The sequence below is a fragment of the Watersipora subatra genome, chromosome 4 (assembly GCF_963576615.1).
Source record: "Watersipora subatra chromosome 4, tzWatSuba1.1, whole genome shotgun sequence".
Lineage (NCBI taxonomy): Eukaryota > Metazoa > Bryozoa > Gymnolaemata > Cheilostomatida > Watersiporidae > Watersipora > Watersipora subatra.
The window spans coordinates 48,347,983-48,367,026 of NC_088711.1; the positions used below are offsets into that span (position 1 = coordinate 48,347,983).

At 36.2% G+C, this 19,044-nt stretch overlaps 1 protein-coding gene across 2 annotated transcripts; it reads right to left on the reverse strand.

The window, feature by feature from the left end:
* Window positions 1-13: 13 nt before the first annotated feature.
* On the reverse strand, window positions 14-18,758 carry LOC137393398 (serine-rich adhesin for platelets-like). 2 transcript variants are annotated; one of them, XM_068079936.1, is made up of 7 exons: window positions 18,585-18,758; window positions 13,489-14,671; window positions 11,784-11,869; window positions 8,181-8,333; window positions 4,561-4,638; window positions 1,321-1,438; window positions 14-614 (listed from the first exon to the last, which is right to left on the reverse strand). In XM_068079936.1, the coding sequence occupies exons 2-6, from the start codon at window positions 14,648-14,650 to the stop codon at window positions 1,364-1,366; spliced, it is 1,554 nt and encodes a 517-aa protein (XP_067936037.1). In that variant the 5' UTR covers window positions 14,651-14,671; window positions 18,585-18,758; the 3' UTR covers window positions 14-614; window positions 1,321-1,363. The 2 variants fall into 2 exon arrangements, with proteins under 2 accessions (XP_067936037.1, XP_067936036.1); XM_068079935.1 differs by lacking the exon at window positions 18,585-18,758 and adding an exon at window positions 16,351-16,493.
* Window positions 18,759-19,044: the final 286 nt, after the last annotated feature.

A 19,044-nucleotide genomic window follows, 5' to 3' on the forward strand; every position in this document is an offset into this window, starting at 1 on the left:
AGATTGACTTGAATAGGAATTTGTATGAGTATATATTATATTGAATATATTATATCTACACAAGCTTTCTCCAGTCCACTTAACTTTTAGTCTATGTATAACTGTTGCACAATATGTCAGACTGGCAATAAACCAATAGACAGTAATAAAATAAATTCTCAGCACTGTAGAGAAGAAAATAAAATAACACATTAAATAAAGGCATTGTATGGAATCATAGATTATGCATATTGTTAAGTACCTATTCATAAGTATGACAGGAGAGCCGAATCCAAGTTATAGAAAGCTTTTGAAGCAAAAGATAAATATTTTTAATGATAGTTTGTGCAGTAATTCTGCCCGTGGTTCATGTAACAGAACTCTCTAGTAGTCTCAGGACAGAATACCTCTGATTGGACTGGACTTATGTAACGCGCAGTTACATTTGGCACCAGACAAACAGGAAGAAAGGGCTATAGAAAAATCCTCTGAGTATTTATGGAACGGATGTAACATTATGTGACCAACAGATATAAAGAAAATACTAAGAGTGCCGGAGTAAAATTCAGGTGAGGGAATGAAACCGTTCATAGTTGCACCAGAGTCACCAGTCTCCAATTTCAACTTCATATTCGCTGAAATAGAAGGGAACTGAGTCAGCAAGTAGCGATATACCATCTCAAAAGTTCTGTTTGAAATGCAATACATCAAAACTTTTATATATCAATTTCTTGTGAATAAAATACATCTGTCAGTATTTCTTAGCGTACCATAGCAGATAGTCTATTTGAAAGTCATGAATATGCAAATAGCCCTATAAGTTACTGTTAATTTAAGATTTGTCATTGCTTAACTAGCTAGGTTATACAGAGTGGGAGCAGATTTATTACACTGAGGTTTTGTTTTCCATACGCTTCCTTAGCCAATTTGTCATGAAACTAAACATGGTCCAAAGAGTTGTCTGCTCCTAACAGGATTATGTAAAATCTGAATACAAACAGTTTTATTCCAAAACAATTGGTGTTAATCTTTATATAAAAATGCTAAACCATCTAAAAACTGACAGTAATGACTTTTTTCTTCATATTCTCAAGTCTCATTTAACTGCCAGTTCACCAAATACCGTGGAACTGATTTCATGCCACAAAACAAACCATTTTTCGGTGTTGACCTTCCTGCCACAATTGCCCAAAGGCTGGTGGTAATGATTTTTCTCATGTCCTCTAACTGTATGAAACAGTTATCCAATTAAATACTGTTTACCTTGGACTATAAGCAATAGCAGCCTAGCTGTAAACAAGATCGAAATTATTTGAATTCGACATCTTAAGAAGTGCATACCAAAGCTGACTAGTGTTTAGCTCTAACATTCCTGGATAGCTCATCAGCGAGCGGCAGCTAGAATTTCCTCATCTGGCAATCTGCTATATCCATTGGTTTGTCTACATGTACAGTTTGCCTGTAGAAGAAACATATCTACTTAAAATAAATGGTAACGCTTCTTTGTAATTATATTGATGAATACCACACATTAGGTTTCATAAAAAATTGTAAATAACGGAATCTTTACTATAATAAGTGCTGTGCCTGTCCATCTGAAGTCAAGGTTTTATGCTTTGAAAAATACTGCATCACGTAGGATTCGAACTTGTGGCTTTCATAGCCTTCAGGTGGTTGCATTAGATATTGCCAAATAAATGTGTACATAGTTATTCTCAGAGCTTTATCGGCGCACCTGCGACTTTTCACGTTACATAAGACTTCCAGGGTACAATTAACTATAAAATCAACTACTGAATGTAAAAATTTTGACAGTATAATTCACTCAGTAAAGATTTACACAGTATATGTGTAAATGATTCAGCCTAGAACACAAATTTATCCACAGAGCTAAATGTCGTCAGAGCTAAATGCAGAGAATCTGATATTAGCATTACTTCTTTCTTATACATTCAAATTGTATCCGCTGCACCTCACAAGAATTCATTTACAAACTTACAATAAATTCTATGAATACTATACAATGATTTACATATTTTTAACACCGAAATAGACTAGTATTGGCTAAAATGGAAGGCTGACCTCATCAAATAAGCAGCAGACCTCCGCAGCTGCCGTACTGCCTCACACAGATTTTTAATGAATTAACCAACGGAAATGCTGGTATGTGAGGAAACTATATCAATTTATAAAATAGCACCTGTTGTACGTGACAGGAAATCAGCTAGGCATAAATAATTATCACCCTCAACTAGCCTGAGCTTAAATAACATCCTGTGCAGTTGAGGGTACTGAATGACATTTCACTAATAATTCAATATATATCAAAGGATATCCTTCTAACTAGCAACATCAGATCCACCTCCACTTACATCAGATGCAAAGGCAGAACTGTGAAGAAATCACAATTTAATTCGTTTAGCGAAAACGATGGACTTGCCAGCTAAATACAAAAATAAACGAGACCCTTAATATATCAGCGCAATTGATTCGGAATGGCCGTACACTACATTTTTACGAATCTATCAATTGGTATCCAAGAATTGCCATAAAGCATATCCTAATACCTAACAAAACCGCAGCAAAACTTTTTAAAAGCATATGATGGGTCATTTAGAACCATGCCTGTCACTGCAATCGGATGTAATGTACTTGGACACATATTCGAAGGCAATACAAATTTGAAATAATTTGAATTGAACACATAATATTATCCCAGACTAAAACTCATCCACAACATAAAATATTTTACTACTTCACACTTCCGTAAGAATAAGTAATTTTACCTAGTCCTAAAAGACTCAAGAATGGTTTATTGCGAGCTAAAAATTAAACTCAAGGTAAATGTTGAAAACACGGTCGGGAAGTATTCCAGGATTTATTAAATCTAGTTTTAACTGGTTTAAAAAGAATAAAATTTTGGAAATTTAATGTTGCAGGCTGTGCAAGTGGTTTTAAACATGTTCTTCAGTTTTATACTATCAGTATAGTGTTAAAACATGTTATAAGTTTATTACCTGTTAAGCCTGTTAATCTGTTAAGAGTTTATTACCAGCCTTTAGACCATTCTAGAAGTCTTAGAATAGCGAGTCTGTATATTATAGAAACAACTGATGCCCAACTTCTTGCTTAATAGATAGAATTAATTAGCTTTCATTCGGTCGATCAATATAGGAGCAGAGGCTTGTAGTTCATTGGATACAGTTTTAAAATTGTGATGCATTGTCTATTTCATACATTTAAATCAGCGGGCTGTATAGACTGAGATTTGGTTCTGACACGCTTCCGATTGCAACAACGCTACTACCAGCATGTTGATATTTTGGCACTCACACATCTCATTGGCTGAATATGAAGACACATTTTAAATTCTAAAACATTATTGGAAATGACAAAACTGTCACTGGAAGAACTACATGCAAAGCTAGTAAAAATCATTACTAAAAATGAGCTTGCATATGAAGCTCTGTTAGTGGAACACAATCCGCATAGGAATTATTACAGAAAGTGATATTGTATGACGTAACAAGGAAAATACGGGCACACATGCTCAGATGAACAGACTAACAACAGTATAACACAAGAGAGCCATCGTCATATACTGTTACATTAGAACATCGGCTTGCAGCCGGTCCTTAATATTGGCTCTTAACTAGAGTTCCTAAAGAAAACTATTACTATCCTGCCATGCTCTAGACTACTAAATTATGCCTAGTTCAACCGCTCAAAACCACACAGTTGATAACAGTGCATCCATAGAAAAACACCCATCAATCAAACTGAAGCCAAACAAACAGATTGAGGGTCTTCGGACAGTCAGCATGAAGGCTTCATTTAAGACAGTGTGACCACTAACCCTACACCCAGAAATATCCAGCTAGTCAACAGCTTACATCAGCCCTAACTTACAGATAGACAGGTGATTTACTCAGTGAGACAGCAGCTATACAAATCTAGATATACTCGCATATATAAATCTCAGTGTGTTATAACTGTCATTTGTTGGCGACAAGTCATAGCAATGAATAATCTACTTCACCCTGAATTTGAACTTGGAATCTCTAAGTTTTATGGATTGAGAGCATTAACTGTATATAACTGTAGTCTGCCCAGCTTTAGTGATGAAGTTTTAGTGATAGAAAATCGGCTTCTCCCTAGATTTAAACTCGGAGACTTTCATGACTGCATACCGTCGAGCTAACCCACTACACTACGATTTTCGCACCATCCCATGAAATAATAGGGCACATACTTATGCATGGCTTGAGAAAACACTAGCACATTTTAAGTTAATGATTACATTAGAGTTAATTACGCGTACAGTATCGCAGACTGGCGTCAGATGAAGGACACAGCTCTTATAGTAAGTTACTAGCTTTTACTAACTACTGAATTCATTGGATAATTGCTCTATCACATGTGCAACGCAAAGCATTCAGCTAGTCTCGATATACAACTGGCTACTGGCATGATCAAAGGAATGTTTTTCCTTCAGGAATTTAATCCAAGTTCAACAGTGTAACTAAAACGCATGATAAATCACTAAGGACAAGTAAAAATGCATTTAAATCAATTCCCTACCAATTCATGCCGCAGGTCATTTATAATACCATTCTTCGTCTCTAGTTCTTCCCTCATCTTATCGTCGTGTTCCTGTGACTAGAAAATAAATACACGCCCTAATTAAAATTAAGATAAATAAAGACTACTGTAACTGGTGATCTACAAATCTGCAATTACAGGCCTATTCTAACCACAAGCTGCAATAATTGGAAAGATAACTATAGTATAATCAGATAAGAAAGGCTTTTAACCAATTAAAATGGTTCTGATAAGCAATTAGACCAGGTGATGTACTCATGAAACAAGCATATTTCACTCAAAGAAACCCATAAAAGTTGCTTGTTTTGCTAGTCAAGCGGCAAGTTAAATAAAGAAAAAACCCTGCAAATAAAATAGCATAAAATAGAACCCCACTGAGACTTATAGTTGTATCATACAACTATAAGTAGACTCTTTTGTTACCGGAAATTTACATAATCTAGCAGCTATGCTGAGTACATCCTGTCAGCTGCTTGACATAATAGTAATATGGGAGGTAAACAATTAAAAATACCACTCATGTCTGTCAAGATCCCCGACTTAGTAATCAGACTACTACTAGGGAATACCTGAATATATCTCTAGATGGATGCTGCATAGAACTAAGTGATCGCTATAACAATCTACAATTATTGATAACCTGAAAATGATCGATGATGCCAGTTTCATCAAGAGGGTGCTACCAATTAGCCTCCTATGCTTCTTATTCTATTTCCTAGGCTTCATCCTCCTATGGCTATTATTCTATACTTTGGACAAGAAAAACTTGGATGAAATCAAAATACTTCGCTGTTTTTTTTAGATGTACTAACTGAGTACCAATGTTGGTGTAAGGAACCACAGGGATGTCTAGCTGGAGAGATATTATTTGTTTCTGGTTAGAAAAAATGCTAAACTTATGATAGACCAAATAAAACTAGCAAGGAATTGGATGCCATTGAAAGACATGGTACATTCCTCGTGGTTTAATTCCATTGTGTTCATCGGAACCAGCCTAGGTATATCTAAATCTGTCATTTATTGAATTACAACTATTTTTATCATGGGAAAAGCAGCCGGTGAAATGTTTTACAAATAAGTATTTACTAGGGAGTTCCAATGACTGCCTTGACATAGCATTGTGACACCAGCTATGCAATTCAGCATTTACCATGACTGTGTTTTAGCTTATAGGTAATGCATGGATCGGTGATATAACCAATTCGTCTCGTATTCTTTACCCTATCGGCAGTATTATTTGTACATAGTGAATATAAGAAACATTTTTAGTAATAACCAAAATGTAGGCGTCTTTGTTCCCAGATAGTTAAAGAATTTGGGCCTATTATAAAAATCAAGGCGCATATGCTACATTTATAGAAAAACATCTCCAAAATTCAACAGAGCTGATAAATACTGTTTTTAACAGCCTACATTTTAGAGTTTAGAGGTACCATAGAGCTATGTTCATTTAGAGATACCATAGAGCTATGTTCATTTAGAGGTACCATAGAGCTATGTTCATTTGAAACAACTGTAATAACTGCAATGAATTACTTGTTATTGTTTATGGCAGCTGACCAATAAATTAATAGCATTTTAACCTTACATCTAGATAGATTGTACACAAACTGATAGCTGAATTTCTCAATTGAATTCAATTAAATAGAGCTAAATGATTGTCAAGGCAGATAAGACACTACCTTTTCTTATAATATTACTCTTTCAATGAATGTGCATGCAGAGTTCTAAAATGTAAGCTACTCTAGAGATGTTCGGCGGAGTGTGTCATTCAAGGCCAAATCTTGCGCTCATACTAATGCTATCGGCACCTGCCAGCATACACTATCGAAATGCTCTGCCCATACTGCTAAGGTTTTCATGTCAGAAAGAGATAGTAATTAGTTGAAACATTTAGGAACATGAGCTAGTATTCCCAGGAACATGAGCTAGTATTCCCAGGAACATGAGCTAGTATTCCCAGGAACATGAGCTAGTATTCCCAGGAACATGAGCTAGTATTCCCAGGAACATGAGCTAGTATTCCCAGGAACATGAGCTAGTATTCCCAGGAACATGAGCTAGTATTCCCAGGAACATGAGCTAGTATTCCCAGGAACATGAGCTAGTATTCCCAGGAACATGAGCTAGTATTCCCAGGAACATGAGCTAGTATTCCCAGGAACATGAGCTAGTATTCCCAGGAACATGAGCTAGTATTCCCAGGAACATGAGCTAGTATTCCTAGGAACATGAGCTAGTATTCCTTAAACAATGACGAGCAACTCTTGTTACATGTAGTTAGTTTTGGAGTAGTGGTGCTGATGCCGATGACCTAAAAATTGGAAACTAAAGGTTTAAAGACTTTCCTTAATCACACGATGTGAACACATGCTTCACCTGAATAGGGCCCTACAACCATCAAGGAGCAGGTTTAAGTATCAAGGTCAAGGACAGCTGATCATCAAGGATACATACTGACACTAATTGAGTTTTAACAGTGCTCCAATGATAGACTGCATTTTCATCTTTCCTAAAAATTGTGATTTTTAAGAAATTATTTTTAGTACTAAGTAAATTAGCAGTGATAGTTAATAGTAGCAGTAGTAGTATATTACTGCTACTATTTGTAACAGTAATGGTAATATATTAGTAATACTAATAGTAGTAGTAGTAATAGTAGTAGTAATTGTAGTGGTAATAGTAGTAGTATTAGTAGTAGTAATAGTAGTAGCATTAGTAGTAGTATGAGTAGTAGTAATAGTAGTAGTAGTATTAGTAGTAATAGTAGTAGTAATAATAGCAGCAGTAATAGTACTAGTAATAGTAGTAGCAATAGTAGTAGTAATAATGGTAGTAGCAGTAATAGTACTAGTAATAGTAGTAGCAATAGTAGTAGTAATAGTAGTAGTAGCAATAGTAGTAGTAATAGTGGCAGTAGTAGTAGTAGTAGTAGTAATAATAGCAGCAGTAACAGTACTAGTAATAGTAGTAGCAATAGTAGTAGTAATAGTGGTAGTAGCAGTAATAGTACTAGTAATAGTAGTAGTAATAATAGTAGTAATAGTAGTAGCAATAGTAGTAGTAATAGTACTAATAGTAGTAGTAATAGTGGCAGTAGCAGTAGTAGTAATAGTAGTAGTAATAGTAGTAGTAATAGTAGTAGATAGTATTCCTTAGATCCTGCGGAATCTCTAGATTTTTAAACATTCCTCAAAAATAATGGTGGTATTAGAAATACATTGAGACTTCTTACGATTTGGACCAATTCTTGTCACCAACTAATGTGAAAGTAGGAAGCTTTAAGATTTCTTATATAAACTCGTGAGGAACAGGTGCGAAACTTCTAAAACTAAGAACATAAGGTGAGTAGCACTGTTTAATACTACTCAACAACCAAAGAATGCGAAAGAGAACTGCGTACATGTGTACTGATTCACCGAGTTGCTACATTTCAGAAAACTTTGAACGTCATCTGCTGGAAATCACTTTGTATCTAGAAACAAATAGTTGCTCGAATGTCGAAAATTTTGCATGTTGAGATGATCATAGGTCGAGATTTGAGTACACAATATTCTCAAATGCACGATGTTTACGCCTGGTGCTACTGTCCAACTCACCCCCAATAGTAGATGTTGTACTCGTGTCAATTCTGTCCTCAGCACGGCTAGTTCTGTTGACATAGTATAGAGGACCTCTTCCTCAATAACTCCAAACCTTCCATTTGGGCTCGTAGTTTTCCCACCTGGCCCTGAAGTCTCAGATTTGTCTCCCTGTACAAGCAAAAATATATTGAAGGTTTAAAAGTAAAGTATTAAAAGGTATTAAGGTATTAAAAGTTTAATGCTACGCAGAACAAAAAGGAAAATTTCCATAAACTGGAATCTTGGTATCCCTAAAATCCCTAAATGGGCGGGTCTGTCTAGCAAAAGGCAACAATGTAACAGAAGTTTCTAGACGCTACATTAACTTTTGTGTCGGAAAAATACCAATTAAGAGCATCATAGAGCAAAGCCGCAAAGAGCATCATACAGTTTAAAGGAAGAAATACAGCTGCAATATAAGACTCCCGCTACAGCGATGGTTACGTTGGTTGCGATTTGACAAATGGCTTTGAGCTGGGTTGTTAGCGACCACTGAATACATACAGAGCATTCATGGCTGAATGTCGAATAATAAGGTCACATATTTATGGTCGTCTTTCATTTCTTTTTAGTGTAATAAGCCCGGATAAAGACCTTAAAATAGTAACTCTATTGTCTTAGGTAATTTTCTGAAACACAAAAAGTATACTTGCCACTAACAGCCTCAAAGATGGTCTTGAACAAAATTTTAAGTTTTATCAAAAAGTATCGACATTTCCATCCTTTGCGATATTGTTTTTGACATTTGAGGTGATCTGGCTGCCAGGATGTATCAAAATTAAAATCTCACCAACGTCATGGGGTTAAAACCTTCAGATTCAAGCAAGTGAAAATTTGGGGTCTATAATTGCAAAAAGACCGACAGAATAAAGATGGTTAACACTGCAACTTGAACACAACAGCCAATATCAGCTATAGCAACAATAACAGCTAGCGACGTCATATTGCACATAATGTGCGCCCTTGGTTACGATGACCCTGTTATTCGAGTTTTTTCCCTTACGATGTAGATGCGATTTTTTACGATCTCCATACGGAATATTTTTCACTATTCGAAATCAACAAAACATTTTCTCAAAATTTAAATTAAGCAGTCGGTGTGCCGATTACAGTGGAATAACAAATATGCTGATATGCTATTCACCGAAATCCCTCTAACAACAAATGAAAGAGATATGATGCATGATCTCACTCAGTTACGTGCTATTCGTTATTGTGAAAATGAAACTGGAAACAGATGAGTAATAAAATTTTAGCAATAAAAATGTTGAAGTTCAGTAAAACAGTTAAAGACCCATGCTGAAACTTAGCTTTAAGTGTGTGTGTTTAGTAAGCTAAATTCATTTGTGTTGATTTCAACGTTTATGTTATACGTCTGCCTCAAAAGTAAGAACTCCCTACGGTAAGTACTGCACATAATACATCGTAACATTACATTTTATTGCAAATCATAACCACTAAATACACTAAAGTTACTGTAGATAACTACTAATTATATATATATATATATATATATTATATATATAATATATATATAATTATATATATATTATATAGTTACTAAGGTTAACATATTATTTTGCTACTAATTGTTAATATGTACAGTATGTATATAAAACTTGGGTAATTTTTACCAGGAGATGTTCGCATTAGATATTGACTATAGGTTTCTATACCCTGCTACCCACAATTTTCGCCTTACGATGCCAACACCGGAATGAAGTACTACCGAATGGCGAGGGTCCACCGAATTGTTGTTCTGTGCATTTGAATGGCAATCAAGTGTTGACGATTTTAATCTTGAAACATCCTGGTAGTCAGATCACCTCAAACATTAAAAACAATCGCAAGTAATAAAAAAATATCGATACTTTCTGATGAAATCTACTAAAATATTGTGTAAGTTCCCCTTTAATCAATGAGCCAATGCAAACACTGTAATGCTGTACTTAGCACCAATAACCTTAGCAACCAATACCTTAGCACCCTCCGAAATATACGCACCAGTTGCCTGCATCAAGGTCAAACGATAGCGTATACAGCCAAAACTAACAGTTACAGAGGTTTAAAACCTGATAAGGTTATTGTATTGCTATAATAACAGCTAATTCACACCGAGACTGCTGTGATACACACTGACTTACAAAGGAAGTGGTTAAACGCTACAGCAGTTTCACATAGGATGACTCATACAACCAAAACATCCGGAAAAGTCGGAATTTGATGTTTACCATCTATCAGTGCAAAAAAATTCATAGCAAGGAATGTTCTAGATTTTATGAATAGCAAGATTAAATTAATCAAAAGAGGCAAGCCGAGCAAAGTAGTATGATCACCGTAGCCCAAATGATGGTTACTCCCTTATCCAACCTTTAGTAGTAGCGGGTCTGACTGCATCTAGCAACCTGTATGCTGCTGTCTATCGGGTCTAAAGATTCTCTGGAGTTGTCCGACTACACTATACCACTAAACATACTAAACGACTCTATGACAATCTGTGCATGTGTTCACTCACTAGCACTATAATACAAGGATGAATACTGAATACAAGATATGAAGAGTTAGCGGAGTTAAACAGGCCTTGCAATACAGTCCATTGCTTTACCATACAGTCCTTTGCTTTACCATATAGCCCAACCATTATTGCTATATAGTTCTTTGCTTATTCGTTCATTTTCCTATCAGGTGATACTGTACTGAACTTAACAGAAAGCAATGTTTGTGCTCGAGTTTCCAACCAGTATGTTGTACTGTAACTTTCATTTCTTATTATTACTATTATTAATTTTATACTGTACCCTATTGCATGTATAATCATAGTTTACTCTCTCATGTATACTGTATATGCATATTGTACAATATTGCAACTTAGGAGTATGTGTGTGGGACAATACAGGCTGTTAAATCTACAGTACTGTGCAGTACTGAAAGTTTCATGTTCGGAACTTTTCAATGTTCCTGTACTTGATCTTAGCCAAGAAGGTTTTTATAATATTCAGAGATTAAAATTTGTGTATTTGGAGACAATAACCTAGCAAACATTAATATACGACATAGCCTTGGGTTTACACTTAAAAACAATAGACATAACCGCCATTGCATTGATAATTTCAATAATAATTTCACCTTGGCATTGACCTCTAGCTTTGTAGCAATGATTTTTTATGGACGAAGCAGATTAACCACAACATATCTTTACAGTAAAGCAATATTATTTTGTATGTTCATGAATAAGAGAAGCCAACCATGAACAATAAAAGCCAACTCGACTCCAATAGAAAAACTTGCTTTTTAATATTTCCTATCACAGAGTCAAGGATGATCAGATGTCATACAAAGGCACGCTAAAATTCAGAGAGCTGCATTTAGTTTCTAATGGAAGTGGAGAAAGCAACCTATTACAGAGACATCGAGCATATGCATGCTGAGATGAACCCGGTGACAATCAATTACACGGAATTAACAAGACTGATGGGCAACTGCACCTCCTTTCCAAGACAACTTATTATGAGTGCCAGCTTATCAACATCCATTGGTGACAAAGTCTCAGTGGAAGCAAACAAAGAGATAACAACGAACCTGCTCAGGAACGGTTGTAGCACCAGCTCCCTTTGTGATTGGATTGATTTCTATCATTGGTTTCCTCTTGTCACTGTTTGTAGAACCTGCAGGTGGGCACCGAACTCGTATTAAAGAGGATAACAGACTTCCGGAAGCAGACAAATCAAGTGCTGTCATTAGCTAACAGAGGCAGCAGGTGGGTTAGTACAAGCTTTCGGTCATGACAACTCCAGTGTTGACAAGTTAGGACAAACGTTTAGTTTAATGAATAGTAGATATATTCTTTCTAATTTCCTTAAATCTTCTAAGTCGGCTGTCATCACATCGCTAATGTAGACAAATATTATAACAAATAATATTTCAAATCAAAATCACAAACTGCCCAAACTGGTATTGGCGAAGTTATAATTCTAGCTCAGCAATTCACAACTAACATTTCATCACTGCAGCTGACAATCTTCCATTAATATCCAGATAAGCTACACCAGTGCCCCCAAAAAAATCCTAATTTAATAGATCAATTAACAGCGCTCAAACAATTAAAATGGCTAACTCATTTGACTGCCAACCTGATATACTTCTATAAACTCTTATTACAAATAAAAATATTAATAAAAATATAATTAATGAAAAATTATTCAAGGAACAATGACGAGTTTAAAATCTTTATGCTTTCTCAGTTAAACGTTGCTGCCGTACAATCAAGAGACGGGTCTCAAATGCAGGTTTGTATATTGACAGACAAACGATGCATGCCGATGCCTAGAAGGCTCTGCAGGAGATCAATTAAACAAGAGGAATGTCTGGACTACTTGACGACAAGTATGTAAACTCATCTTGGCCAAGGTAAATAGTTATCTAAGACAAGAATGTTAGGAACGACAGGATGACGATCACCTTTGAACGCTTGTTAACCCTGCATGAGCCACTAATTAGCAATATCTTACAGCAAACCAAACGAATGACAAGACGAATGACATGACGAATGACATGACGACAGATATTCTCACCATAAATACTAGGAATTAAAGTTCTGTACAACAATCTTTTCCTATCTGAAACACCGGATCATTGTCATTTTACTAGCGTCATTTTACTCAAATATATGTGGTTGATGGCCTGTTAGCACCTCTCTTGACAAATATGAAGCTATTTATTACGCAAATCATATTTTCTGTTCTAAAAGGAAGTATACTAGGAAAGGAAAACATTAGAATAGGCTTCTTGTTTCAAATCTGGCATCATTAAACGTTGCGCTAATTTTAAGGTGAAAACCTATTACAGTTTTCCTTAAACTAATAGCTCTCTTCAGCCATCAAATTGTCTATCATGGAGTGATCGCACTCAAAAATTTGGTACAACATGGTCTAGGCCAGAAATAATTTTAAGCTTTCTCAAAAATTCATCCAGCACTGAATTGCTAGATGGGCTCTTACACGCTGTCATAATAATATCAGCCTTATTGAAACACACTATAATAATTTCCATAATGCCTTGAAAGACGTTATCGTCAGACATGGCAGGTGCTCCAGGCAGCACTGCTACAATTATCATTCGATAATATGTTTAGAAAAACAAGAGAACTGATAACAAAAAACCTAGTGGATAGATGTGATGACTATCAAAAATCATTTTCCTGATTACTCTGATTCTTGATTTCATGGTTGATGAACCAGATAAAACAGAGCTCGTAAGGCTAACAATAAATGTAAAATCCTCAAACCTGAAGACATGGAACGTGATGGACGAGTAGAGATCAAGCTGTCTCCATTGAGAGTGGAGAACTCGGTAGCAGGGCTGCCGGAATTCTCAGAGTCCGTATCTCCCTTGGCTACGGGTGCAATAGCATCCCTGATTGCATTATAACATGTAGAATCAATATTTTCTGCAGCATTCTGACTATGTGTATTCGCAGTGTTATAATTGTTCAGTGTCTCTAACTTCGACTTTTCCTGACTGGTGCTGCTTGCAGTTACAGTAACAGCGCTGCCAATCTGTTTGCTTGACCCATAAGACAGTCTTGAAGGTTTTGCTTTGGCTTGGGAGGTCTTGGTGAGACCGGCGCTAGTGGATTTTGGTAGCGAAGATGCTGACTTGGCCATCAGTTTGGATTGTAGTGATTTTGTAACCGGTTTAGAGGGAGTTTTTCCATTAGATTGTGTTGATCGCGGAGTGGGCGAGCCATTCTGAACTCGAGACGGAATAGGACTAGCTCGTTTTAAATCCGACTTGCTTCGAGAGTCTGTAGAGAAATTGCTACTCGACGAGCCAGTACTTACAAGAGACCCACGAGGTTTAAGCGAATTGCCTAAACTACCATCACTTTTTGAGTTGTTAATTGTGTTGTTGGAGCCATAATGACCTAGCCTTGGTGTTTTGTCTGCTGATGTCTTATCCCTGTTAAACGACCGACTGAAGAGAGAACGCAGTGTTGACTTCGGCTTAACAGCCGACTTTGATTCATCAAATGAACTAAAACCGCTGTCATGTTCTTGGGTATGATTTGCTTGGCCCAGAGAAGCTATTGAAGACATAGGACGCGGTTTCGTTTCAGTTACTGTTTTCCGAGGTACATATCCGCCTAAACTGTCATCACACCGTTTTAGAAGCAAAGCAGAAGGATCCAAGGTTAGCCCTCCAGTTAGACTAGACTCCGAGGAACCCGATGCAATTGGAGTGGAATGATCAGACACTCTTCTTAGTTCCAAAACAGCCGGTGGAGTGCTGACAGGGACACTCTGTTTTCGAGGCTTTGAAGAGAAACCAAACCGACTGCCAGAATTGGCTGTTGGTGGCCTTAGTTTACTAGACATAACGTTATTTTCAGTAATAAGGCTCGGTGTGTGCCGTCCCTTCTTAGCAACACAGCTGCAGAGCAGGCTCATCTACGGGAACTTGGTCTACAACTATCAACAACCACATATCATTTCAGCTAATATGAAATCCTTGACATTACTAGCCTCCAACAGGTGACAATATCGCCTACAATTGAGTGAGAATCAAAATGAAAACAATAGCAGCAATTTGGAAATACATTGTACCTATTTTAGAGCAATACTGATCTTGCCAAAGTATCAGCTTACAGCCAACTCTCGAGCCTGTTATGTTATAATCAACTGATGATGATGAGTATTCACTGTCACCAACCTGCCAGTTCAATGACATCTCGAGAATCAACTTAAAATTTTCACCATACCCTCAACCTATTCAGCCATGAATCAGCATGGGCAGGTTTCCTTATCGGCAAGTCATGCCAGGCATTCCAACATGTCCAGTTAGTAAATTAGTCATGTACTAAACGTTCACACTCCCCAAGCGGCCAGCAGTAGGCTCATCAATCACTCTCATTCAGCAACATACTAACACTGGTTGGTAATCGCATAAAATTAACTTGACAGGTTAGGCTCGCCTAGACATGAAAATGGCAAAACAAAAGCTTGAGGAAGAGGGCAGATGGCCAGCTTACAGAATATGACTGCTTATTATTTGTGCTTATGCCATTTGGAGTAGTAATAATTCCTTATCATACGATTTGTTTGGGATGCTGACATAAAGCAGATCTAATGACAATTAAATTAAGGCTATATAGATTAATGTGCTTGGCCTAAACTTTTTGAATATATCGGCCTATTGTGAGAATGTTCTTATTTATTCAGAGCAATTTGGAATCACAGATTTCTTCATGGTAAATTCTGTTAGAGCTGAGGAGATTTGTTCCTTATTGAAAGCTTACAAAAACTATATGTATGTACAGTGATAATTCTTTTCAAGACTGACAAAAACTACAAAGGATTATTGAAAGTAATCCGGCGAACCGCGAAAGTAATACAACAAAACCAATTCATTTGAACAGTGAGACTTACTAAGATAAATGGTCTGAGTACATAGGAAAGAAAAATGGGTATGCCTCAACAACCTGAAATATAGCACTAAACACCGGATTATGCCCCTTGCTGTAGCCTACATCAGTGCTCTAAAACATTACCCTGTGCAACAAAAAAACTAAGAAGCAAGATAACTTTTTAACTTCCAAAGTTGTTTTTAAAACATAAAAGAGCTAACAACCCTATTTCACGATTCGAAATAAAGTTGTTTGACTACTTAGTATGCAGTGTAAGACTGCTATCAAAAAAGAGAAGAATACTCTCACACGCTTATTAAACATTGGTTATTTATTCTAGTGTAGAAAGTTGCCTAGGCGATAGAAAGAGCTTGAAAATTGAAACATTCTGATCAGTTTTATTACCATAAAAATAATAGCAGAAATACCAGCTTTTAGCAAAGCTGTGATTTTGTCTTGGCTGCTAAAAACACCCAACGCGTAGTTGTGTTTTGGAACTTTTAAAAGCATAAGGGCTAGAGACTAGTGTGAGTCATGAAAACTTGAAAAAAATTATAAATTTATGAATATCAAAAAAAACTGTAAGTAACAACACATGTTCATAAAAAATGCTGGCGATAACGTGCAAAAACGGTAAGATGGGCCAACAATAAAAAAAACTATTCCAAAAACCTTCCAAATAAGGGCCTACGATTTCCTTTGCAGTATACCGCATAACAGAGGTATCAGATATCGGTCACTTACCTCGAGTAAAATAAAGGTTAACATAATTTGTCATAAAACAGAGTAGCGTCGAACTATTCAGCGTGAAACCATTATTTAGACGCAAATACTAGTTTTACTACTTCCTTTGAGTACACCATCCTGGTAGGCGATAAATCAATATAGCAGGTACAAAATTGCCTTGAACATGCGCGTGAACTAGCATTTGGAGCGGAACACGTTACAGACCTATTGATAGATGTCAGTCACGCGGGAGGCGGGGCCATTGCGCTGCGCTTGATTTTACAGATCAAAGATGACAACTCCAAATTATTTTTAATTTGTGCACAGGGTAATAGTGACTACAACAAAAGGGTAAATTAATTGCTAGAATCTATATTAATGCAATGCGATAAATTATAAAAAAATTGCAGCTTTGTCTACCTTCTTTTGCTGTAATTTAGTTTATAAAGTGAAACACCATGTGTAAGTTGGCAGTTTTTAGACCTATACTACCAGTGTAGGCATAATTTTCTTTTTAAATTGGCTGCGATAAATTTCTAAAGCAACTTTATTGAATAATTTTTAGTAAACTAAACAAATGAACATGTTTGTCCAACCCTCAGTCATACATAACTCCAGATCAAAGTATTTTGTTTACTTTCACCCACCAGAACGCTACTTGGTCAAAGTTAACAGAAACCAGAGAGAGTTGAAAATGGCTATAAAAAGAGCCTGTCAGCCTAGAAAGGTAGACAAACCATGTTATTGCCAATAGCCAGTTTACTGTCGTTGAATACCTTTTTAATTATCAAGGCTTTTCTTGTCATCAGGTACAGAAACACAATCAAGCCAAAGGAGTCAATAGGGCAACAGGTTTCTCATCTTACACAACTTCTGCTAAAGATTATACTCCAAGATCGAGAGATTGCAAGCAACAATCCAGATATATACAATTTTAGTAATTCGCAGACACAAAAAAATTGTCGAATAATGCTGTCATCTATGCATAACCAAAGTATTGTAAAAGTTTACATTTTAACTCTTTCACGAGCAAATTAATTTTTTTGCCAGGGTCTAATTACATATTCAGTAAAATCTAATATATGACAATGGCATATTTAAGTTATCATAACCTTTAAACTACAATGGTTATGATAAAGGTTTTGGTACCAAATTAGTCAACATAAAATTTTACATTAGCTGATACCATAAAAATCAGGCACAACAAATGTGTTGCTGAATGAGCTCAGATCTAAGAACTTTATAGGCTAATAATAATAATCAACTACAGAATCTACTAAATCCACACCATACGGGTTTTTGGTTTTTGACCATGCTCAAACGCCAGCGCTATGCGGTTGGTGAGTTAATGCATTAATGAGTTTTGCATGCTTTTTCCATGCCTCTGTCATTGACATTGCCTTTACATTGTCACTATACAAACACTGATGTCCATGAGTAGTAACGACCTTGAATATAAGAGTGATGCCCCTGGATTAGTATTCAAGTTACATGTACATATATCTTCTCGGTCAATAAAACCTATCCTAAGTTAATAGGTGATGCTGAGGAAGTTAATCACATTCTATAGACAAAAGTATGTATGAAGTACGAAGACAAAACTCTTTGAGTTTGGAAAAAGAAGGCAGCAGATAATTAGGCCTACCAATCAATGTGCTCCAGATAACTTAGAAATTTGATAAATCAGATTTTGATCTTACTGGTAAAAATTGTCTGAAATATAGATATTTGCTGAAACTAAAAACATCAACTTTTGTTTAGGTAGACTGTTTTGCCGAGTTTTAAACATAGCAGTTTAAGCAAAAATGGAAACTGTTAAAAAACTGCTAAAAGTATATAAGCAATACTTTTTACCTTTTTTAAGTGAGAAACTGTGTTCTAGAAGGTTCTAGATTCTAGAAGGTTTCTAAAAGGTCTGTAAAGCGCTTGAAATCATAAAGCCACCATCATCAACCCTCAGGTTGGTCACATTGACATTGAAAATTTATTACGGAAATGATTATATCATTCAAATACCTTTGTTGCATAAATCACTACAATATGAATGCCAATAGTGAGTTGTCAAAACTTGACACACTCAATGAAAAATATCAGTGTTGAAGTATTCTGGTGAGCTCACCATAGTTACAGGCTCTTCGATTGTGTTAGCGTACAGAACTAACTGACATATTTACAAACTTGAAAGATAGTTCAGTCCATATCATTACCGCTAAAAATCTTGTAAGAGCCAACTCAAAGCTATTTAAACTTACCCTCCATTTTTCCAGCTGAAGTAAGCAGAACTGTTAGTTACTACACTCGACTCACACCCTCCGTTACAACAACCCCTAAAGGTTCTACAGTTGTAAAAACGACGTTGAAAGCTAGCGACTAATCCCCTTTGTGAAGGTGAATTACAGGGTAACGCCTGAAGTCGTTAACTTGTTCGACCTCTTAGTAGCTCAGGTTTCAAACAAGTGAATGCATAATCTGTGTGGTTAGTGCAGTGAATGTAATGAAAGGGAGTCAAATTTTGTCTCTATGGTTACGGATCATTGAGCACTGGGCATGTTTGGCATTCTGCCAGCTAACAGAATAAGCGATGGCCTTTCTTATCAGTTTGACATTTATGTTAATTTGTACTCTGCTCTATAGTTGGAAATTAGTTAATGTATTTCAGCATTTTGTGTCTCTAATGGGTTATCAATGAAGTATTTGTACTTGATTTAGAAA